Consider the following 24,281-nt stretch of genomic DNA (forward strand, 5'->3'; position numbering starts at 1 on the left):
GGAGAGAAGGAGGAGTGCCTAAAGTGGAGTATATACAGTCGTGGCCAAAAGTTTTGAGAATGACACAAATATTATTTTCACAAAGTCTGCTGCCTCAGTTTGTATGATGGCAATTTGCATGTACTCCAGAATGTTATGAAGAGTGACCAGATGAATTGCAATTAATTGCAAAGTCCCTCTTTGCCATGCAAATGAACTGAATCCCCAAAAAACATTTCCACTGCATTTCAGCCCTGCCACAAAAGTACCAGCTGACATCATGTCAGTGATTCTCTCGTTAACACAGGTGTGAGTGTTGACGAGGACAAGGCTGGAGATCACTCTGTCATGCTGATTGAGTTTGAATAACAGACTGGAAGCTTCAAAAGGAGGGTGGTACTTGGAATCATTGTTCTTCCTCTGTCAAACATGGTTACCTGCAAGGAAACACGTGCCGTCATCATTGCTTTGCACAAAAAGGGCTTCACAGGCAAGGATATAGCTGCCAGTAAGACTGCACCTAAATCAACCATTTATCGGATCATCAAGAAATTCAAGGAGAGCGGTTCAATTGTTGTGAAGAAGGCTTCAGGGCACCCAAGAAAGTCCAGCAAGCGCCAGGACCGTCTCCTAAAGTTGATTCAGCTGCGGGATCGGGGCACCACCAGTACAGTGCTTGCTCAGGAATGGCAGCAGGCAGGTGTGAGTGCATCTGCACGCACAGTGAGGTGAAGACTTTTGGGGGATGGCCTGGTGTCAAGAAGGGCAGCAAAGAAGCCACTTCTCTCCAGGAAAACATCAGGGACAGACTGATATTCTGCAAAAGGTACAGGGATTGGACTGCTGAAGACTGGGGTAAAAAAAGCTTGTCCGGAGAAGACAAGGTGAGCGCTACCATCAGTCCTGTGTCATGCCAACAGTAAAGCATCCTGAGACCATTCATGTGTGGGGTTGCTTCTCAGCCAAGGGAGTGGGCTCACTCACAATTTTGCCTAAGAACACAGCCATGAATAAAGAATGGTACCAACACATCCTCCGAGTGCAACTTCTCCCAACCATCCAGGAACAGTTTGGTGACAAACAATACCTTTTCCAGCATGATGGAGCACCTTGCCATAAGACAAAAGTGATAACTTAGTGGCTCGGGGAACAAAACATCAATATTTTGGGTCCATGGCCAATAAACTCCCCAGACCTTAATCCCATTGAGAACTTGTGGTCAATCCTCAAGAGGCGGGTGGACAAACAAAAACCCACATATTCTGACAAACTCCAAGCATTGATTATGCAAGAATGGGCTGCCATCAGTCAGGATGTGGACCAGAAGTTAATTGACAGCATGCCAGGGCAGATTGCAGAGGTCTTGAAAAAGAAGGGTCAACACTTCATGTAATTGTCAATAAAAGCCTTTGACACTTATGAAATGCTTGTAATTATACTTCAGTATTCCATAGTAACATCTGACAAAAATATCTAAAGACACTGAAGCAGCAAACTTTGTGGAAATTAATATTTGTGTCATTCTCAAAACGTTTGGCCACGACTGTATACTTGTAGTGGTGGAAACATGTCTTTGTCTGAATTACAGCTGTGTCGACCCTTTGGGAAGAATTCAACTTGGTTAAGCTTCTCTAGTGTCCGTGTGTTATTTACTCGGAAAAAGAAGAACCTAACAGTACCCAGGCTGGAATGACATCAGGCCCACACGCTTTACGTGGGCTCAGTCTGGTCAGAGCTTGCTTTATCTGGCCAATGCTGCACAGCTCAACCTGCCTTGTAGGCACGGGCAGGGGGAAGATGGCAAGAGGTGTGTTGCTTGTCCATGCTTCAGCAAAAAATACATTAAAAACATCAGCCACATCGTTGTCTTCAATTCCCTCCACCTGTATTCTCCCTCCTGATGTTTTCTTTCGTCCCAGTCCTTAGTTAATGAAGTCCCGTCATTCCTTAGGGCTTTTCTTCTTTAGGTCCTGGATTTCAGTTTTGTAGTAGTTTGTCTTTGTGTAAGGCTCGGGCGTAGTGGCGGAGGAAACAGACGCAGGAAGCAGCGAGAAGGGTTATAGCTTTTAATGCTCGAAAAGCAAAACACCTGCCAACCCAACATGCGAACTTAGCGCACACAAAATGAAAGTGCCCCAAACACAGGGGACAAAATACAGTGAGCGCAACACGATGCACTAGCGCAAAATACAGACAGCGCTTACCCAAGCAACACACAGAGGAAACAATCCCGCACAAAGAGCAGGTGGGCCAGCTAGCTCATATAGCCCCGCTAATCAACCCAACTACGGACAGGTGCAAACAATAACAGAAAGGGGGAAAACAAAAAAGGAATCAGTGGCAGCTAGTAGGCCGGTGACGACGACCGCCGAGCGCCACCCGAGCAGGAGGGGGCGCCACCTTCGGTGGGAGCCGTGACACTTTGCTTCTTTGATAAACGTTTGCAAATACTTTCTGTATTTCCTCCATTTCAATGTTTTCTGTTGAAAATCATCTGTCTTTTCCTGATGGTGGTCTTTATTCGTTCAGTCATCCAGGGCTTGTCCAGTGTTGCTGTTTTCTTATTTCTTATTGGCATGTATACATCAAGTGCAGTTTGAATGCAGGAGTTGAACATCTCCACCTTTGCATCAATGCTCTGAGCCTCATATTTGGCAGACCAGTCAGTGCTGGCCATACATCGTGCCAAGGCCTCCTTTCTGTTCAGACGTTCTTTTTTCCGCTGCACCTCGCTCCTCCCTCCTGATGTTGTGTTTGGGGAGAACAGCAGACATTTGTGATCACTGGATCCAAGAGGAGCAAGTACAGTGGGGGTGTTGTAGTGATTCTTCATATTTGTAAGGATCAGATCTAGGATGGAGTCCCCTCTGGTCTTGTCTTTGACCACTTGTTTCATGTCTGGATGGGAGTTTGTCAGCATCTTGATGGGCAGGTGATTAAAGTCTCCACACAGGATGAGCCCCATTTGGGGATAGGACACCCTGATCACATGGACAGTGTTGATGAGATAATTCACAGTATTCTGCTGAAGTGTTTTCTCATTTGTCCATAGTGGATGGTAGAGTTCTCCCACTAACAGAGTTGAAACTGAGCTGGGGAGTCGTTTAGGACGGAGCTACATACACTCAAACTCCTCTTTCTCTAGGTCAGTTCTTCTCTTTGCCTGCATACTGTGGTTCACATACATAGCCACGTCCCCACCTCTCATCCCCTCTGGACCTGTCATTTCTGAACAGCAGATAGTTATATATGAAAAGAGATTCATCTGGGATATTTTCATTGCGTCCAAAGTTTCAGTGACACATCCAATGTCTGCATTTACTAATTGAAGAAGCAGTTCAAATTCATCCACTTTGTTTATCAATGATCTTGAATTACAAACAAGCACATTTGGAGTCTCTGGGGAATTTTTGGACAAATTTGCGACATCACAAAATTCAGTTAAAACTCTGCATTCACGTGAGCAATTGTGTTTTTGATGTATTTTAGGTCTGTTACCTTCTATTGTCAGTATTTTCCTCCGTCTGCCCTTACCAGCTGTAGTCCCTGTCACCCGATTTCTTGCACGCATTATCCCGAAGCACTGAAGTTTGTCTCGGATATGCGGTGCCAGTGAAGGTGCATGTTTTTGTATATCTGTTAGAAAATGTGATGAGTATTCCACAACGGTTGTACAATTCATCATTGTCAAAGCCATGCTTGATCCATTAAAAGAGCAGGGAAAAGTATGCAGTGTGACACAACAACAAAAACAACACCAACAAACATTTCAAACGTTGTAACACATGTTACTCTCCAGAGGCTGCCTGTCAATGACAACAGCTCCGAATCGTAAGTATAATCTGTTTGCATCTACCAATTTATTGGCTGTCCGGTATGCAGACGACCTGTCTCCAGAGCTTCCTATACAGTTAATCTCTTTCCGGAACATCTTGAGGCCGGCAATTAAGGATAATGAGAGGCTCAATTAAAGATGTTGCAGAACTGCTGTATTTGAAGCACCACTCCCTTCTGCACAGTTTCCCTGATGTTACTACGGCAATCAAGCTGTTTTTAACCATCCCTGTAACTTTTGCTTCTACCAATTTATTGGCTGTCCGGTATGCAGACGACCTGTCTCCAGAGCTTCCTATACAGTTAATCTCTTTCCGGAACATCTTGAGGCCGGCAATTAAGGATAATGAGAGGCTCAATTAAAGATGTTGCAGAACTGCTGTATTTGAAGCACCACTCCCTTCTGCACAGTTTCCCTGATGTTACTACGGCAATCAAGCTGTTTTTAACCATCCCTGTAACTTTTGCTTCTACCAATTTATTGGCTGTCCGGTATGCAGACGACCTGTCTCCAGAGCTTCCTATACAGTTAATCTCTTTCCGGAACATCTTGAGGCCGGCAACTAAGGATAATGAGAGGCTCAATTAAAGATGTTGCAGAACTGCTGTATTTGAAGCACCACTCCCTTCTGCACAGTTTCCCTGATGTTACTACGGCAATCAAGCTGTTTTTAACCATCCCTGTAACTTTTGCTTCTACAGATAGTTTGTTTTCTGAACTAAAACTCATAAAGAACTTCCTAAGAAGCATTAGGCTCTCGGTCTGATTTGAGCTTTAAAACATCTGAGTAAGCTCCACTCATTGTACTGGCACCATCGTAGCCTTGACCACTGCATTTATTCACCGATATCTCTTTACTTTACAATCAGTTCAATTCTTATTTTTCAAGGCCTGAGGCACTTTGATCAGTCACATTCTTGAAACCCAAGACACAAATACTTAGCTTCCTAGTACATATGGAAATTAAAAAGGTTTATGAATTACGTTTTGGAGATTTACTGTCAAAATGCTTAATTAAATGTTTAAAAAAATTATAAAAAGTCTGATTAAAAGGTGCATGGGCCCCCATAGCTGTGTTGACAAGCTGAGGTAATGTAACCTACCAGGTGCTATGTTGTGTTGACAAGCTGAGGTAATGTAACCTACCAGGTGCTATGTTGTATTGACAAGCTGAGGTAATGTAACCTACCAGGTGCTATGTTGTATTGACAAGCTGAGGTAATGTAACCTACCAGGTGCTATGTTGTATTGACAAGCTGAGGTAATGTAACCTACCAGGTGCTATGTTGTATTGCCAAGCTGAGGTAATGTAACCTACCAGGTGCTATGTTGTGTTGACAAGCTGAGGTAATGTAACCTACCAGGTGCTATGTTGTATTGACAAGCTGAGGTAATGTAACCTACCAGGTGCTATGTTGTGTTGACAAGCTGAGGTAATGTAACCTACCAGGTGCTATGTTGTGTTGACAAGCTGAGGTAATGTAACCTACCAGGTGCTATGTTGTATTGCCAAGCTGAGGTAATGTAACCTACCAGGTGCTATGTTGTATTGCCAAGCTGAGGTAATGTAACCAACCAGGTGCTATGTTGTATTGACAAGCTGAGGTAATGTAAACTACCAGGTGCTATGTTGTATTGCCAAGCTGAGGTAATGTAACCTACCAGGTGCTATGTTGTATTGCTGCATTACTATATGTAGGCTTTATTGCACAGTGTTGAAGTAGAGGGGTGTTACATTCTTTTCGGTTCTATTTGCCTGATTTGTCACTCACTCTCTGACCAGGTCTGTTCTCTCTTCCTTTTTGTTGGTCTCAGAGACGCAGCCCGGTAAGTCGCCACCTGGTGGCTCATTTTAAAAGTGTCTGCACCCAAAGCACTTGCAAGGAAATAAATGAATTATGAATATTATTGTTTGGAGTGCTGTTCATTTCATTCTTTATACACCCAAACACTCTATTTTATTTCAATGCCTATGACATTTACTGATGGCCTCACAAAATATTGTAATTTTCCAGTTTCTATATATACTTCCAGTTTCACTCTTCTTTCACATTAGCAATTGTACAGGGAGACTAATCTAGGACCTATACTGTAATTATTGGTTGAACTGTTTATATTCATGTTTTGTATGTTAGGTTACGAATCCTTTTTACTGGTATACTGAAAAGCACTTTGTTTTTGTTGCAGGGCTCGATAAAGAGACACCTGTCTTGTAAGTACATTGTTTGTGGATGTAGTGTGATGCTATTTGTAATTTCTTTTAAAGTCTGTCAGTGTAAACTGCATACATGTACAGTACAGTATCTTGTCATAGTTCTACACCATCAGTTAAGCTAATTGTTTGAGGTTGGGATGCATACTATAGTTTCAATAGTTTGAGTTAAGATGCACATTCAGTGGCTGTCAGTATATATAAATATTATATTATGATATATAATCTAATATCACTGGTTGTTCTTTCCAGGTGAGGAGATCGCCAGACCCAGACGCTCCACCCCTACGCCAAGCCCCGCACCCGAGACACAAAGGTCAAAACTCTGCTAAGGCTAACATTGCTAACAGGCTAGCATATTTTCTATGTACAGTATTGATATAATTTGTGTTGGGTCTGCTAAATGTTCTGTTTGGGGAAAGAATAAAGCTTTTATATTCAATTCAATTACAAAGTATAAGTACATTGCTGAAATCTTGATTATCAGAGTTGTAAAATCATATTTACATATCTTGACTTTACTATCTCTTGCAGTGAGAGAGTATCCCAGAATCGTAGGGCATCCCCAGCTTTCTTCGGGCTTCCTCCTGAGACGACCTATGAGACACACAGATACGATAGTAACAGAAATGATGGTAACTCTCACAAGATTAGTCTTTCTGACAGAATGTGTGTGTTGCATGGGTCTTAGCTATGTGTTAGTACAGTCAGGGGTATGTTGGTTGGTTGCTCCTAATCACAATAATACTATCTGTAGCTGTATTATCACTATACTATCTGTAGCTGTATTATCACTATACTATCTGTAGCTGTATTATCACTATACTATCTGTAGCTGTATTATCACCAGTTCTTGACTTGGACTGAAATAGGTGTCGGTGCTCATTTTGAGTGCTGGTACTGTTTAAATACCCCATTAATGACAAAGTTGAAAACATGTTTTTAAATGTATTGAAAAAGAAATACAAAAATATCTAAATTACATAAGTATTCACACACCTGAGTCAATACATGTTAGAATCACCTTTGGCAGTGTTTACAGCTGTGAGTCTTTCTGGGTAAATCTCTAAGAGCTTTGCACACCTGGATTGTACAATATTTGCACATTATTATTTTCAAAATTCTTCCAGCTCTGTTAAATTGGTTGTTGGTCGTTGCTAGACAACCATTTTCAAGTCTTGCCATAGATTTTCAAGCAGATTTAAGTCAAAACGGTAACTCGCCCACTCAGGAACATTGTGAAAATTCTATGCAACTTCTGGCGCGCATTTACTGTGAAGACTGAGGCTGTACCCGCTTTAAGTTAGTTTTAACAGTGGTCAAGTAGGCTACTGTGGGTATTTGATCATAATGCAGGCCTACCTCCTGCAGCAAAGCACCCCCACAACATGATGCTACCATCCCCGTGCTTCACGGTTGGAATGGTGTTCTTCAGCTGGCAAGCCTCCCCCTTTTTCCTCCAAACATAACGATGGTCATTATGGCCAAACAGTTATATTTTTGTTTCATCAGACCAGAGGACATTTCTCCAAAAGTACGATCTTTGTCCCCATGTGCAGTTGCAAACAGTAGTCTGGCTTTTTTATGGCGATTTTGGAGCAGTGGCTTCTTCGTTGCTGAGCGGCCTTTCAGGTTATGTCGATATAGGACTCATTTTACTGTGGATATAGATACTTTTGTACCTGTTTCCTCCAGCATCTTCACAAGGTCCTTTGCTGTTGTTTTGGGATTGATTTGCACTTTTCGCACCAAAGTACGTTCGTCACTAGGAGACAGAACGCGTCTCCTTCCTGAGCGGTTTGACGGCTGCGTGGTCCCATTGCAACGTTCGTCGTAAGGATTAGACCAAAATGCAGCGGGAATGTGTATGCTCATCTTCTTTATTGTGAAGAAAACCAAAATAAATACTTCAACAAAAACAACGATGAGAAACAGTCCTGAAAGGCACACAGCTACACAAGGAACAACTACCCACAAAAACCCATGGAAAAACACCCCTACTAAATAGGACCTTCAATTAGAGGCAACGAGAAACAGCTGCCTCCAATTGAAGGTCAACCCAAATAAACTAAACATAGAAATAGAAAAATTAGAACGAACATAGAAATATACTAACATAGAACATTAACAAAAAAAAAAAGAAACACATAAAACAAACACCCCCTGCCACGTCCTGACCAAACTACAATTACAAATAACCCCTTTACTGGTCAGGACGTGACAGTACCCCCCCCCCCCCCCCCCCCCAAAGGTGCAGACCCCGGATGCACCTCAAACAAAAAACACAAAAATAAACCCCAAAACCAAAATAATCCCAAACTAAAGGGAGGGAAGGGAGGGTGGCCACTGTCACCGATGGTTCTTGTGCTACACCCCCTCCCCAATCCTCCACAATGGAGGTGGCTCAGGCTCCGGCCTTAGTCCCCAACCTAACCTGTCCACCCCCGCAGAAGGCTCAGGGCTAAGGCGCGTCGCTGGAGACCTCGGGCTGATGCGCATTGCTGGAGACCTCGGGCTGATGGGCGACTCTGGGAGCTCTGGACTGAAGGGCGACTCTGGGAGCTCCGGACTGAAGGGCGACTCTGGCTGCGCCGGTTCCGGACTGTCGGGAAACTCTGGCTGCGCCGGTTCCGGACTGTAGGTCGACTCTGGCTGCGCTGGTTCCGGACTGTAGGGCGCCTCTGGCTGCGCCGGTTCCGGACTGTCGGGAAACTCTGGCTGCGCCTCTGGCTGCGCCGGTTCCGGACTGTAGGGCGACTCTGGCTGCGCCGGTTCCGGACTGTAGGGCGACTCTGGCTGTGCCGGTTCCGGACTGTAGGGCGACTCTGCAGGCTCCGGACTGTGGGCCGTCTCTGCAGGCTCCGGACTGTGGGCCGTCTCTGCAGGCTCCGGACTGTGGGCCGTCTCTGCAGGCTCCGGACTGTGGGCCGTCTCTGCAGGCTCCGGACTGTGGGCCGTCTCAGTCGGTTCCGGACTGTGGGCCTTCTCAGTCGGTTCCGGACTGTGGGCCATCTCTGTCGGTTCCGGACTGTAGGACGTCGCCGGAAGCACTGGACGGGGCACTGTCGCCAGAAGCTCTAGACGGGGCACTGTCGCCGGAAGCTCTAGACGGGGCACTGTCGCCGGAAGCTCTAGACGGGGAACTGTCGTCGGAAGCTCTGGACGGGGTACTGTCGTCGGAAGCTCTGGACGGGGACTGCGCACTGCAGGCCTGGTGCGTGGAGCTGGCTTTGGAGGCGCCAGACTGGTAACACGCACCTCAAGGCCAGTGCGAGGAGCAGGAGCAGGACGAACTGGACTGGGCTGAAGCACTGGAGGCGTGGTGCTGGTACTGGAGGTACCAGACTGGAGACACGCACCCCAAGGCTAGTGCGAGGAGCGGGAACAGGACATACTGGACTGGGCTGACGCACTGGAGGTCTGGTGCGTGGTGCTGGCTTTGGAGGCGCCAGACTGGAGAGACGCACCTCAAGGCTAGTGCGAGGAGCAGGAACTGGATACACCGGGCCATGAACAAGCACTGGAGGTCTGGAGCGCACAGCCTGCACAACCCGTCCTGGCTGGGTGGTAACAGTAGCCCTGCACGGGCGGAGTGCTGGCACAGGGCGAACTGGGCTGTGCAGAGGCCTGATGGCTGCCGTGCGTAGAGCAGGCGTAGGGTAGCCTGGGACCAGGAGACGCACTGGTGGCCAGATGTGCTGCACAGGCATACTCCTACCTGGCTGGATGCCCACTCTAGCACGGCACTTGCGAGGGCTGGGATCGCTCGCACCGGACTGTGCGTGCGCATGGGCGAGATCGTGCACACTTCCGCATAGACCGGCGCTCTCATGATCCGCTGCTCCCCATAATAAGCACGGGGAGTTGGCTTAGGGCTCACCCTTGGCCCAGCCAAACTACCTGTGTGCCCCCCCCCCCCCCCCCCAAGAAATTATTATTGGGGGTGCCTCTCGTGCTTCTGTCGTTGGGCACGCTCTTCGTAATGTCGCCGTTCCTCCCTCGCTGTCTCCACCTGTTTCCATGGCAGGGTCTTGTCCCCTGCCATACACTCCTCCCATGTCCATGACGTCCTCCACTCCCTTCTTTCCCTGGCCCAGGATCCTTGCTCCTCCTGGGCCTGCTGCTTGGTCCGTTGGTGGTGGGTAGTTCTGTAACGTTCGTCGTAAGGATTAGACCAAAATGCAGCGGGAATGTGTATGCTCATCTTCTTTATTGTGAACAAAACCAAAATAAATACTTAAACAAAAACAACGACGAGAAACAGTCCTGCAAGGCACACAGCTACACAAGGAACAACTACCCACAAAATCCCATGGAAAAACACCCCTACTAAATAGGACCTTCAATTAGAGGCAACGAGGAACAGCTGCCTCCAATTGAAGGTCAACCCAAATAAACTAAACATAGAAATAGAAAAACTAGAACGAACATAGAAATATAGTAACATAGAACATTAACCAAAAAAACCCGAAACACATAAAACAAACACCCCCTGACACGTCCTGACCGAACTACAATAACAAATAACCCCTTTACTGGTCAGGACGTGACACCCATGGTGTTTATACTTGCGTACTATTGTTTGTACAGATGAACGTGGTACCTTCAGGTGTTTGGAAATTGCTCCCAAGGATGAACCAAACTTGTGGAGGGCTACAATTTTTTTCTGAGGTCTTGGCTATTTTTCCATGATGTCAATCAAAGAGGCACTGAGTTTGAAGGTAGGCCTTGAAATACATCCACAGGTACACCTCCAATTGACTCAAATTATGTTCAATTAGCATATCAAAAGCTTCTAAAACCATGACATCATTTTCTGGAATTTTCCAAGCTGTTAAGGCACAGTCAACTTAGTGTATGTAAACTTCTGACCCACTGGAATTGTGATACAGTGAATTATAAGTGAAATAATCGGTCTGTAAACAATTGTTGGAACAATCACTTGTGTCATGCACAAAGTAGATGTCCTAATCAACTTGCCAAAACTATAGTTTGTTAACAAGAAATTTGTGAAGTGGTTGAATAACGAGTTTTAATGACTCCAACTTAAGTGTATGTAAACTTCCGACTTCAACTGTATGTATTAATATGAAGCACATATTCAGATTAACTTCACAGTACAGAACAAGTTTGTAAAGGAAAAAGATGTTCCTACCTTAGTTTTTCAAAACTTCCCACAACACAGCCATTTCCTGTTGCGTCTTTTCCTCCCCATTTCTGGTTTTGTTCCTGTTGTCTGTGACACATCTGCGTCCTTTAGCAATCCATGACCTCACATAGGGGACTTGGTTGAATTTGGTCAGAGAGGCGCGGGTTGAGGTGCAAATCAGATTAATTTGAGAAAGTCCCCGCTCGCATTCTGCACTGTAGATGGGGATGGTGCTGAGCGCCATCAACAGCTCTTTACGTCCATCTGTAAGGTTCTTTCATCATTACCATCAGTGTCCCTGTACTGCCTGTAGGTCCGTATAACCTTACGTGGACTGTCAATGCCAAACCGCTGCCAGAGAGATTCTATTCTACACCTTAAGCTCCTCTATGAACTGGCTGTTTCCTGTATTGTCCACCGCTCGTCCTCCTTGAGAGAACATTCCAGCCTCCATGTTCCTCGCCAAGCTCTCGAAAAAACTCCCTCTGATTAAGGACTCTGGGTCACTGGGTCTTCCACCATTCAGTTTGACACCTTGGAAAGAGTTTACGGACAATTCCAGCAGATAAATTCTCCAGTTCCACAAGATCAAGAAAAATGTTTGCTGGTACATCCATATCTGCCAGCTGAAGTCTGGTGTATACAATCAAGGCACTCTTTTTATTCAAACTAGTAGCCTCATTAAGCATTAGGCTGATTTTGGGAGATCACTGTACTATTCTTTCAAATAGTTTTTGCTTCATTTCGGATTAAATATGTTGCTGTATGTTGGAGCAAGCAACATTGGAAATCGAGAATTCTCCCCATGTCAAGTCCATTTAACTCCTGACAGTCAATTTGTTGCTCAAAACTGTGAGCGGGCCTGTGACGTTTAGTCTCCTTCTGAAGACTCTGGCTGTAGTGTCTATGTTTTTATTTGAAGTGTTAACTACAACCTGTGTTAAGGTGTCCTCTTTAACCTTGTCTACAATGCGTGCTGCTGCTAAATGGGCCTTGGATTGGGCATGTTCAGAAACCTTTTTTCTGAGGGCTCTTTGTTGCTTTTTTTACGGCAGAGGATGTTACTGTACATTTGCTAGTTTCATCCCTCCAGTCTTTTCTGGGACCCAAACTCTCTACCTTTTTGAATGTTGTACAACCCAGCTTTGAATTTTGCTTGACAAGCCAGGGGTTATAAATTTGCTTGGTCTTGAACTGAGCCTCCGTCCAAATTGAACCTGCTCTGGGCACTTTGTCGGTGGATGCTCTGTCCCCCTGCTCCCTGACCGCCTCTCCCAGCAAGTCTGACTCGCTAGTAGGCCTACTAGCTAGTGGAGGTCCCGGTTGTGATGCTGAACTGGCGGGATAAGCAGCCCTGCTAGCTAAGACAACGCCATCAGGAGCAGTTTGCTTCTCAATCCTCTCATCCGGCACTGACAGTTCTCTGGCTTGTTTCGGGTTCGATTCATCATATTTGTAAGGATTTTTGGACATGAAAAACTTTATCAAAGTTGATTCCCTTTTCTTATTCATTTCTGATTTGGCTTTCCCTCAGTTTACCTACAGACCTCTTCACTAGCTGACCACCACTGCCAAGACCTGTTTCAAGATCAGTTACTTACCCCGCCGGCCCGCCCCAAACCTATATGTACAAATAAGAGAGCAGGTCTGAAATCAGTGTGGAAGGATTAGGATGATTGCACACAAGGATCACCGCGCATTTACATGATGGTTTTTCTGGAAGGCAGGAGAAATAACCAGGAGGCAACTTGATTTAACTCTGGTTGGTGACCACTGCTCTAGAAAGTTGAGTGTTCAATCTCGTGCTTCTCTCTGTGGGCTGATATTTCTGTGAGGCAGTTCTGGGGTGTAAGGACCAACGCTGGAGACGAGAAGCAAGTACAGGGAGTGAACATTTAATGGAAAACGGACATCAAACAAAACACGGACAGCATCTGGACAGGGGGATTAAAACGACATTACGACAATAATGCTGACACAGGGAACAAAACAGAGGAACAGACAGATATAGAGGGGGCAATCAACAACATGAAGGAGTCCAGGTGAGTCCAATGAGCGCAGATGCTCGTAATGATGGTGACAGGTGTGCGTAATGAAGGGCAGCCTGGCCCCCTCGAACGCCAGAGAGGGGAAGCGGGAGCAGGCGTGACATGGGGAGCTGCACAGCAGCCTCGGGGATACTGAGCTTAAGCGCAGCTTGGAGGGAACATTGGTACTCAGTAATGTGTTGTATTGGATTTTCCGCGAACATAACACTTTGTATTCAGGACAAAAAGTTAATTGCTTTGCCTAATTTTTTTGCAGTATTTCTTTAGTGCCTTGTTGCACACAGGATGCATGCTTTGGGAAAAAAAAGTGTTCTGTACAGGCTTCCTTCTTTTCACTCTGTCAATTAGGTTAGTATTGTGGAGTATCTTCAATGTTGTTGATCCGTCATCAGTTTTCTCCGATCACAGCCATTAAACTCTATAACTGTTAAAGTCCCCATTGGCCTCATGCTGAAATCCCTGAGGGGTTTCCATCCTTTTGTTTTACCCAATGGGTGGCCTTCTTTGCGTGGCATTGGAAAACTTCCCTGGTCTTTGTGGTTTAATCTGCACTATTATTCCACGCAGAGTGAGTCCATGCAACTTATTATGTGACTTGTTTAGCACATTTTTCGTCCTGAACTTATTTAGTCTTGCCATAACAAAGGGGTTGAATACTTATTGACTCAAGACATTTCAGATAAAAAAAATTTATGACTTTGTAAAAATTCTGAAAAACATTATTATTCCACTTTGACATTATGGGGTATTGTGTGTAGTAGTTCAGTGACCAAAAAAATCTAAATTGAATCCATTATAATTTCAGGATGTAACACAACAAAATGTGGAAAAAGTCAAGGGGTGTGATTACTTTCAGGCATTGTACTTAGGTGCAGAAACTCCACAATACTTTTGAGATATTCTATAAGAGATGAAGAACTCAAGCAGTGAAGACCTCAGTATAAGGATATTAATATAGGATACAGTATAATATGATGATATACTGTATATAATTTAATATCACTGGTTGTTCTTTCCAGGAGAGGAGATTGCCAGACCCAGACGCTCCACCCCTACGCCAAGACCCGCCCCTGAGACACAAAGGTCAGAGTTCAAAACTGTGCCAACGCTGACACAACAAACAGGCTACCATATTTGCTATGTACTCTATTGATAGAATTTGTGTTGGGTCTGATAAATGTTTTGTTTGGGAAAACAATTAGGCTATTAAATTCAATTAAGTAACAAAATACAAGTACATCGCTGAAATCTTGAATATCACAGTTTTAAAATCACATTTACTTACCATCTCTTCCAGTGAGAGAGTATCCCAGAATCACAGAGCATCCCCAGCTTTCTTCGGGCCTCCTCATGAGACGACCTATGAGACACACAGATACGATAGTAACAGAAATGATGGTAACTCTCATAAGATTAGTCTTTCTGACTGGATGTGTGTGTTGTGTGTCTTTGTGTTTTTACATAAGGGTATCTGAATGTGTGTGTGTTGTGTGTCTTTGTGTTTTTACATAAGGGTATCTGAATGTGTGTCAGTTGTTTGTTACCACTGAGGTGTGATTAACCATGTTTATATCCTTTCTTTGTGTATCATAGTAGTCTATATAGAGGCTGATGCATGGTGTGACTCCAGACCAGACTCTGACTCCCCTTTGATCAGAAACTTTCCAACAGGAGGTAAGCCCCCACTATATCATTTATATCAGTCATGATTGTGGTATTATATGACATTTGCTAACACAACGGCGTGCCGCATTTAAATCAGCTTGTTGTCCGCATATGGCCCACAGGCCACCAGTTTGAGACCAATGTTATAGTCAATAGTGTGTTACTAAGTGTTAACACCCTTTAGTGCCGTAGTACTGTAGACTAACTGTTGTACAAAATGCAAGTCGTTTGACCAAGTCAAATCAAATCAAATTGTATTTGTCACATGCGCCGAATACAACAGGTGTAGACTTTACCGTGAAATGCTTACTTACAAGCCCTTAATCAACAATGCCGTTCAAGAAATAGAGTTAAGAAAATATTTACTAAATAAACCAAAAAAATCTAAAAGTAACACAAGAAAATTCCATAACGGAGGCTATATACAGGGAGTACCGGCACCGAGTCAATGTGCGGGGGTACAGGTTAGTCGAGGTTAATTTGTAAAGTGACTATGCATAGGTAATAAACAGTTAGTAGCAGCAGTGTAAAAACAAAGGGGGGGGGGTCAATGTAAATTGTGGGGGGGGGCATTTTATTAATTGTTCAGCAGTCTTATGGCTTGGGGGTAGAAGCTGTTAATTAAGGAGCCTTTTGGTCCTAGACTTGGCACTCCTGTACTGCTTGCCATGCGGTAGCAGGGAGAACAATCTATGACTTGGGTGACGGGAGTCTTTGACAATTTTTTGGGCCTTCCTCTGACACTGCCTAGTATATAGGTCCTGGATGTCAGGAAGCTTGGCCCCAGTGATGTACTGGGCGTACGCACTACCCTCTGTAGCGCCTTACGGTCGGATGCAAAGCAGTTGCCATACCAGGCGGTGATGCAACCGGTCAGGATGCTCTTAATGGTGCAGCTGTAGATCTTTTTGAGGATCTGGGGACCCATGCCAAATCTTGTCAGTCTCCTGAGGGGGAAAAGCTGTTGTCTTGCCCTCTTCACAACTGTTTTGGTGTGTTTGGACCATGATAGTTTGTTGGTGATGTGGACACCAAGGAACTTGAAACTCTCGACCCGCTCCACTTAAGCCCCGTCGATGTTAATGGGGGCCTGTTCGGCCCTCCTTTTCCTATAGTCCACGATCAGCACCTTTGTCTTGCTCACATTGAGGGAGAGGTTGTTGTCCTGGCACCACACTGCCAGGTCTCTGACTTCTTCCGTATAGACTGTCTCATCGTTGTGTCATCAGCAAACTTAATGATGGTGTTGGAGTCGTGCTTGGCCACGCAGTCGTGGGTGAACAGGGAGTACAGGAGGGGACTGAGCACGCACCCCTGAGGGGCCCCAGTGTTGAGGATCAGCGTGGCAGATGAGTTGTTGCCTACCACCTGGGGGAGGGAGTCCAGGATCCAGTTGCAGAGGGTGGTGTTTAGTCCCAGGATCCTTAGCTTAGTGATGAGCTTTGAGGGCACTATGGTGTTGAACGCTGAGCTGTAGTCAATGAATAGCATTCTCACATAAGTGTTCCTTTTGTCCAGGTGGGAAAGGGCAGTGTGGAGTGCAATATAGATTGCATCATCTGTGGATCTGTTGGGGAGGTATGCGAATTGGAGTGGGTCTAGGGTTTCCGGCATGATGGTGTTGATGTGAGCCAGGGGGTGTTAATCATTTAAGCAGGTTACATTTGCTTTCTTGGGTACAGGGACTATGGTGGTCTGTTTGAAACATGTTGTTATTACAGACTTGGTCAGGGAGAGGTTGAAAATATCAGTGAAGACACTTGCCAGTTGGTCCGCACATGCTTTGAGTACACATCCTGGTAATCCGTTAGGCCCCGCGGCTTTGTGAATGTTGACCTGTTTAAAGGTCTTGCTCACATTGTCTACGGAGAGCGTGATCACACAGTCGTCCGGAACAGCTGATGCTCTCATACATGCTTAAGTGTTGCTTGCCTCGAACTAATTATAAAAGGCATTTAGTTTGTCTGGTAAGCTCGTGTCACTGGGCAGCTCGCGGATGGGTTTCCCTTTGTAGTCCGTAATATTTTTCAAGCCCTGCTACATCTGACGAGCGTCAGAGCCGATGTAGTAGGATTCAATCTTAGTCCTGTATTGACGCTTTGCCAGTTTGAAGGTTTGTCTGAGGGCATAGCGGGATTTCTTAATAGCGTCCGGATAGTGTCCCACTCCTTGAAAGCGGCAGCTCTAGCCTTTAGCTCTGTGCGGATGTTGCCTGTAATCCATGGCTTCTGGTTGGGAAATGTACATACGGTCACTTTGGGGACGACGTCGTCGATGCACTTATTGATGAAGCCGGTGACTGAGGTGGTATACTCCTCAATGCATTGGATGAATCCCGGAACATATTCTGTGGTAGTGCAATCTGTGATAGTCCTGTCTGTGACAATCCAGACAGTCCTGTAGCGTAGCATCCGCGTCATCTGATCACTTCTGTATTGAGCGAGTCACTGGTACTGCCTGCTTTAAAATTTGGCTTGTAAGCAGGAGTCAGGAGGATAGAATTATGGTCAAATTTGCCAAATGGAGCGCAAGGGAGAGCTTTGTATGCGTCTCTGTCTGTGGAGTAAAGGTGGTCTAGAGTTTTTTTTCCTCTGGTTGCACATGTGACAGGCTGGTAGAAATTAAGTAAAGTTTTCCTGCATTAAAGTCACGGGCCACTAGGAGCGCCACTTCTGGATGAGCATTTTCTTGTTTGCTTATGGCCTTATACAGCTCGTTGAGTGCGGTCTTAGTTCCAGCATCAGTTTGTGGTGGTAAATAGACGGCTATGAATAATATAGATGAGAACTCTAGGTAGATCGTGTGATCTACAGCTTATCATGAGGTATTCTACCTCATGCGAGCAATTCGTCAAGACTTCTTTAATGTTAGACATCGCGCACCAGCAGTTATTGACAAATAGACACACACCCCACCCTCGTCTTACCAGACGTAGCTGCTCTGTCCTGCCGATGCACGTAGAAGCCAGCTAGCTCTATATTATCCGTGTCGTCGATCAGCCACGTCTCGGTTAAACATAAGATATTTCCGTTTTTAATTTCCCGTTGGTAGGATTGTCTTAATTGTACATTTTCCGGTTTGTTTTCCAAGGATTGCACGTTGGCCAATAATACAGAGAGAACTAATGGTTTACCTATTCGTCTGCAAAATCTTATAAGGCACCCCATCTTCCTCCCCCTTTTCCTCCGTCTTTTCTTCATGCTGATGACGGGGATTTGGGCCTTGTCTTTGCAAAGCAATAAATCCTTCGCATCGGACTCATTAAATAAAAAATATTTGTCCAGTTCAAAGTGTGTAATCGCTATTCTGATATCCAGAAGCTCTTTTCGGTCACAAGAGACAGTAGCAGCAACATTATGTACCAAATGAGTTACAAACAATGCGAAAAAGCATCAAAATAGCACAGTTGGTTAGGAGCCCGTATAACGGCAGCAATCCCCTCCGGCAACATTATATAACAGTGTCACTCTCTTTGTAGCTCCTCCTCCACTTCCTCCCAAGAACGTCCAAGCAGCTAGTCAAGGCTATTCTTCGTCTGATTCTTCCGGTAATATTATTTTTTCTAGTAACCATAATTCCCATATGGAAGCAGATTCATGCCAAAACCTCAATGGTTTTATTTGTATTTGTTTTGGCATGAATCAGCTTCCATATTCCCATGCCTCGTGCACACTTGCCATTGTTCTTTGGACAGCATTGATAGAAGTGAACTCAGGAAGATCTCTGAACTTTTATTTTCCCACAGCTGATTTACACAATGGGAGAATAGTCTCAAGCCCCGCCCCCATCTACCTGAACGTCCAATCGCCAGCCTCATACAGAGGTTCCCCCTTGCCTGACCTGGAAGATGTGTTCGGCCCCATGGAATCCTCCCGGATCAATGAGGGCAGGGCCTCGCCCCGATGGGTCAGCTTCAACAATGAGAGACCACCCCCACCGGACGAACCGGCCCCGCCTCCGCCCCCTGCCTATCCTCCTCCTGACTCGCCCAACTCCCTCTCCTCCACCCCAGACTCCCCCTGCCTCTCCCCGGGCCCTCCTCCGGATGAGCCTCCCCCCTCCCCGCCGCCCTTTTCCTCTCCCCCCGACTCGCCCATCTCCATCATCTCCATTCCCCCTCCAAATGAACCCGTTCCTCCCCTGCCTCCCGACTTCTTGCCCCCAGACTCACCGCCATGCATCGCCATCAATCCTAGTCTGTTTTTGGATGATGATGAGATACTGGAGTACTCCCCTGCTCCCTCTGCCCCTGCTGCCCCATTGGAGTACTCCCCTGCCCCTACCAGTCCCATCCCTCCCCCCCTGCCTGCGGAGCGCTCCCTTCGGGCAGGCATCCCTTCCCCTCTGGTGTTCCTTAGGGAGGAGCAGCCTGACTTTATGTCCTGGCCCGTGGTGCTGAACCCGGGCTTCAGGGGCATGCCGTCCCCCCTCCTCCCGCCCACCTACAGGCCCATGGTGTCTTCCCCCGGACCATGCCCAGGCAGTGGTGAGTACATAGAAATAGAATGGGTAGATTACCACTGTAGGAAAACATAGAAATAAAATGGGTAGATTACCACCATAGGAAAACATAGAAATACAAGGGGTAGATTACCACTCTAGGAAACCATAGAAATGCAATACAAGTAGAATGGGTAATGCCATCATTGTGAAAATGGAATTTGTTGACATCGCTCTATTACAATTGCTATTGGATCTAGAGGTCATAGCTGGTCATAATCTTAATAGGGGTCATAGGTCCTCCCTTTTCCTTTTACAGGCCCCTCCTCTCCACCTCGCCCTGCCACGCCCCTGTCAGGAGGTAGTCCAATCCCTCCCCCTCTTCCTACAAGGCCCTCCTCTCGACCCAAACTGCCCCCTGGGAAACCAATGGGAGACCTGGTATGGCACACTTTTACATGTGTTAGACTTGTGATAGATACTATTAGAATGTTAGTAATGTGATAGATACTATTAGAATGTTAGTAATGTGATAGATACTATTAGAATGTTAGTAATGTGATAGATACTATTAGAATGTTAGTAATGTGATAGATACTATTAGAATGTTAGACTTGTGATAGATACTATTAGAATGTTAGTAATGTGATAGATACTATTAGAATGTTAGTAATGTGATAGATACTATTAGAATGTTAGTAATGTGATAGATACTATTAGAATGTTAGTAATGTGATAGATACTATTAGAATGTTAGTAATGTCATAGATACTATTAGAATGTTAGTAATGTCATAGATACTATTAGAATGTTAGTAATGTCATAGATACTATTAGAATGTTAGTAATGTGATAGATACTATTAGAATGTTAGTAATGTCATAGATACTATTAGAATGTTAGTAATGTCATAGATAGTATTAGAATGTTAGACTTGTGATAGATACTATTAGAATGTTAGTAATGTGATAGATAGTATTAGAATGTTAGTAATGTGATAGATACTATTAGAATGTTAGTAATGTCATAGATACTATTAGAATGTTAGTAATGTCATAGATAGTATTAGAATGTTAGACTTGTGATAGATACTATTAGAATGTTAGTAATGTGATAGATAGTATTAGAATGTTAGACTTGTGATAGATACTATTAGAATGTTAGTAATGTCATAGATACTATTAGAATGTTAGTAATGTGATAGATACTGTTAGAATGTTAGTAATGTGATAGATACTATTAGAATGTTAGACTTGTGATAGATACTATTAGAATGTTAGTAATGTGATAGATACTGTTAGAATGTTAGTAATGTGATAGATACTATTAGAATGTTAGTAATGTGATAGATAGTATTAGAATGTTAGACTTGTGATAGATACTATTAGAATGTTAGTAATGTCATAGATACTATTAGAATGTTAGTAATGTGATAGATACTATTAGAATGTTAGTAATGTGATAGATACTATTAGAATGTTAGTAATGTCATAGATACTATTAGAATGTTAGTAATGTCATAGATAGTATTAGAATGTTAGACTTGTGATAGATACTATTAGAATGTTAGTAATGTGATAGATAGTATTAGAATGTTAGACTTGTGATAGATACTATTAGAATGTTAGTAATGTCATAGATACTATTAGAATGTTAGTAATGTGATAGATACTGTTAGAATGTTAGTAATGTGATAGATACTATTAGAATGTTAGACTTGTGATAGATACTATTAGAATGTTAGTAATGTGATAGATACTGTTAGAATGTTAGTAATGTGATAGATACTATTAGAATGTTAGTAATGTGATAGATAGTATTAGAATGTTAGACTTGTGATAGATACTATTAGAATGTTAGTAATGTCATAGATACTATTAGAATGTTAGTAATGTGATAGATACTGTTAGAATGTTAGTAATGTGATAGATACTATTACAATGTTAGTAATGTCATAGATACTATTAGAATGTTAGTAATGTCATAGATACTATTAGAATGTTAGTAATGTGATAGATACTGTTAGAATGTTAGTAATGTGATAGATACTATTAGAATGTTAGTAATGTGATAGATACTATTAGAATGTTAGACTTGTGATAGATACTATTAGAATGTTAGTAATGTGATAGATACTATTAGAATGTTAGTAATGTGATAGATACTATTAGAATGTTAGTAATGTGATAGATACTATTAGAATGTTAGACTTGTGATAGATACTATTAGAATGTTAGTAATGTCATAGATACTATTAGAATGTTAGTAATGTCATAGATACTATTAGAATGTTAGTAATGTCATAGATACTATTAGAATGTCAGTAATGTGATAGATACTATTAGAATGTTAGTAATGTCATAGATACTATTAGAATGTCAGTTATGTGATAGATACTATTAGAATGTTAGTAATGTCATAGATACTATTAGAATGTTAGTAATGTCATAGATACTATTAGAATGTTAGTAATGTGATAGATACTATTAGAATGTTAGTAATGTGATAGATACTATTAGAATGTTAGTAATGTCATAGATACTATTAGAATGTTAGTAATGTCATAGATAGTATTAGAATGTTAGTAATGTGATAGATACTATTAGAATGTCAGTAAGTGTGACGGGGGTAGATACGGGGGGCTATTAGAATGTCAGTAATGTGATAGCATGAGCGGTGTGCATTAGAATGTTAGTAATGTCATAGATACTATTAGAATGTTAGTAATGTCATAGATACTATTAGAATGTCAGTAATGTGATAGATACTATTAGAATGTTAGTAATGTCATAGATACTATTAGAATGTTAGTAATGTCATAGATACTATTAGAATGTCAGTAATGTGATAGATACTATTAGAATGTTAGTAATGTGATAGATACTATTAGAATGTTAGACTTGTGACTCTTATTAGTTTTCTTCAACTGATTTACACAAAGTTAGAGATACTACTAAACCTAACTGTGACTGCTTTGCTAACATTACATTGTGTTGGGAAAATGTGTGGTACAGCAACAGGCTACTGATATTCTCCTCCCCCCCAGGCTCGGCCCTTCAGCCCCCCAGTCTCCGGCAGCCCCCCTCCCTTCGCCCCCCTGGCCCGAGCCGAGAGCTCCTCCTCCATCACCTTGCTGAGCGCAGCCTCCACCCCCACCCTGGGGAGAGAGCTCACCGTATCCACTACAGGTACTACCATCCTCCATAACACCTGATTCACCTGTGTATGCCTCTGGGGTTAACACATTCAATGGTAGTATGCACACATTTGAAGCCTGTAATAGGACTTTTGTGAAACAGGTTTTTTCACCATCAAATCAAATCAAATTGTATTAGTCACATGCGCCGAATATGCGCCGGTGTAAACCTTACAGTGAAATGCTTACTTACAAGCCCCTAACCAACAATGCCGTTTCAAAAAAATATGGCTAAGAATAAGAGATAAAAGTAATTAAAGAGCAGCAGTATTGGGACAAACTGGTTAGTATGATGAATACACACACCTCTCTCGTCATTTTTTAAATTGTTTTTATTTAACATTTATTTAACTAGGCAAGTCAGTTAAGAACAAATTCTTATTTTCAATGACGGCCTAGGAACAGTGGGTTAACTACCTTGTTCAGGGGCAGAACAACAGATTTTTACCTTGTCAGCTTGGGATTCGATCCAGCAACCTTCCGGTTACTGGCCCAATGATCTAACTACTAGGCTACCTGCCGCCCCGTCATCTTCACTCTGCTAAACACACAGTCATCTACACTTCCCATGTTCCAATCAGACACTACAAGGCTGCTTTCTTTCTATCCATCCATCATGCTCCCTCTGGCCTTGCCCTCTGTCTTGTGATGGGGTTATACCTCCATTAACTATCCACCTCTCCTCTTCTCCTCTTCCTCTGCTCCTGCCTGCCTCTCATCCCCCTCTCCCTCCCTCCCTCCCCCTCTCCCTCCCTCCATGTCCTCTACCCCTCTCCACATGAACAGAGGAAAAACTGACAACCATGGTATGGTTTTACCATGGCCGGTTTTATTTGTCTTTTGAAGGTGAGTCGTACCAGGGTCGTATTCATTAGGACACAATGCGGGAAAAAAACGTTCTGCAGTGGAAACGGAAAATTAGCATTTCTTATTGGACAAGTTCAGGTAGTCCCTTTCAGTCCGTTTGGTGCCTAACGAACATGACCTAGTACCAGTGCATGGAGGCTATCGTACTGTACTGCACTACCCTGGCTGTCCATGTTTCTCTGGTCTCACTATCTATGATCTCTCCAATCTTCTATCTTGTCATTTCTATGCTCTTCCCCACTCCCTCCCTTACGCATGTCTGCTCATCTGACCACGTCTGTAGGCCGTTACAGACACAGGAAGGGATGTTGCTACTGAGATAGTGCCTTTTATGTGGTGATCAACCTGTGTGTGTGTGTGTGTGTGTGTGTGTGTGTGTGTGTGTGTGTGTGTGTGTGTGTGTGTGTGTGTGTGTGTGTGTGTGTGTGTGTGTGTGTGTGTGTGTGTGTGTGTGTGTGTGTGTGTGTGTGTGTGTGTGTGTGTGTCAGGATGTTCCAGAGGACCCAGCCCACTGACCATGGGAGCCCAGGACACTCTGCCCGTGGCGGCTGCCTTCACCGAGACCATCAACGCCTATTTCAAAGGAGCCGACCCCAGCAAGTAAGGCTAGCTATTCCTATCGATGCTAGGCTATTCCTCTCAATGCTAGGCTAATGCTAACACAAGTAGAAATGTTGATATTGATATGAATAACAACATTGATGTCAAATTTATATCAAAGTTAATACTGATGTGAATGCAAATTCATGACAACATGATGTTTCAGCCGGCAAAGCGACCCTCATCAGAATAAATGCAACAAGTAAGATGGCTATGATATTGTTGATATATATCATATTGCAACTACTGTATGACTATTTCATTTCAATTTCAAACTGTATTGTCTCCTTT

The 24,281-nt window shown here is 43.7% G+C and overlaps 1 protein-coding gene across 1 annotated transcript in view; it reads left to right on the forward strand.

Moving 5' to 3' along the window:
- LOC106598456 (SH3-containing GRB2-like protein 3-interacting protein 1) overlaps positions 1-24,281 on the forward strand; it is a 72,572-nt gene that overhangs the window by 42,120 nt on the left and 6,171 nt on the right. The window contains exons 6-17 of the mRNA XM_082973266.1: positions 6,002-6,026; positions 6,279-6,342; positions 6,561-6,661; positions 14,243-14,306; positions 14,521-14,621; positions 14,817-14,897; positions 18,367-18,435; positions 18,634-19,374; positions 19,648-19,769; positions 22,374-22,515; positions 23,879-23,990; positions 24,157-24,192. Coding sequence (XP_082829392.1) covers positions 6,002-6,026; positions 6,279-6,342; positions 6,561-6,661; positions 14,243-14,306; positions 14,521-14,621; positions 14,817-14,897; positions 18,367-18,435; positions 18,634-19,374; positions 19,648-19,769; positions 22,374-22,515; positions 23,879-23,990; positions 24,157-24,192 — 1,658 coding nt within the window. The remainder of the gene's footprint in view (positions 1-6,001; positions 6,027-6,278; positions 6,343-6,560; positions 6,662-14,242; positions 14,307-14,520; positions 14,622-14,816; positions 14,898-18,366; positions 18,436-18,633; positions 19,375-19,647; positions 19,770-22,373; positions 22,516-23,878; positions 23,991-24,156; positions 24,193-24,281) is intronic.

The sequence above is a fragment of the Salmo salar genome, chromosome 03 (genome assembly GCF_965601325.2).
Source record: "Salmo salar chromosome 03, fSalSal1, whole genome shotgun sequence".
Taxonomy (NCBI): Eukaryota; Metazoa; Chordata; class Actinopteri; order Salmoniformes; family Salmonidae; genus Salmo; species Salmo salar.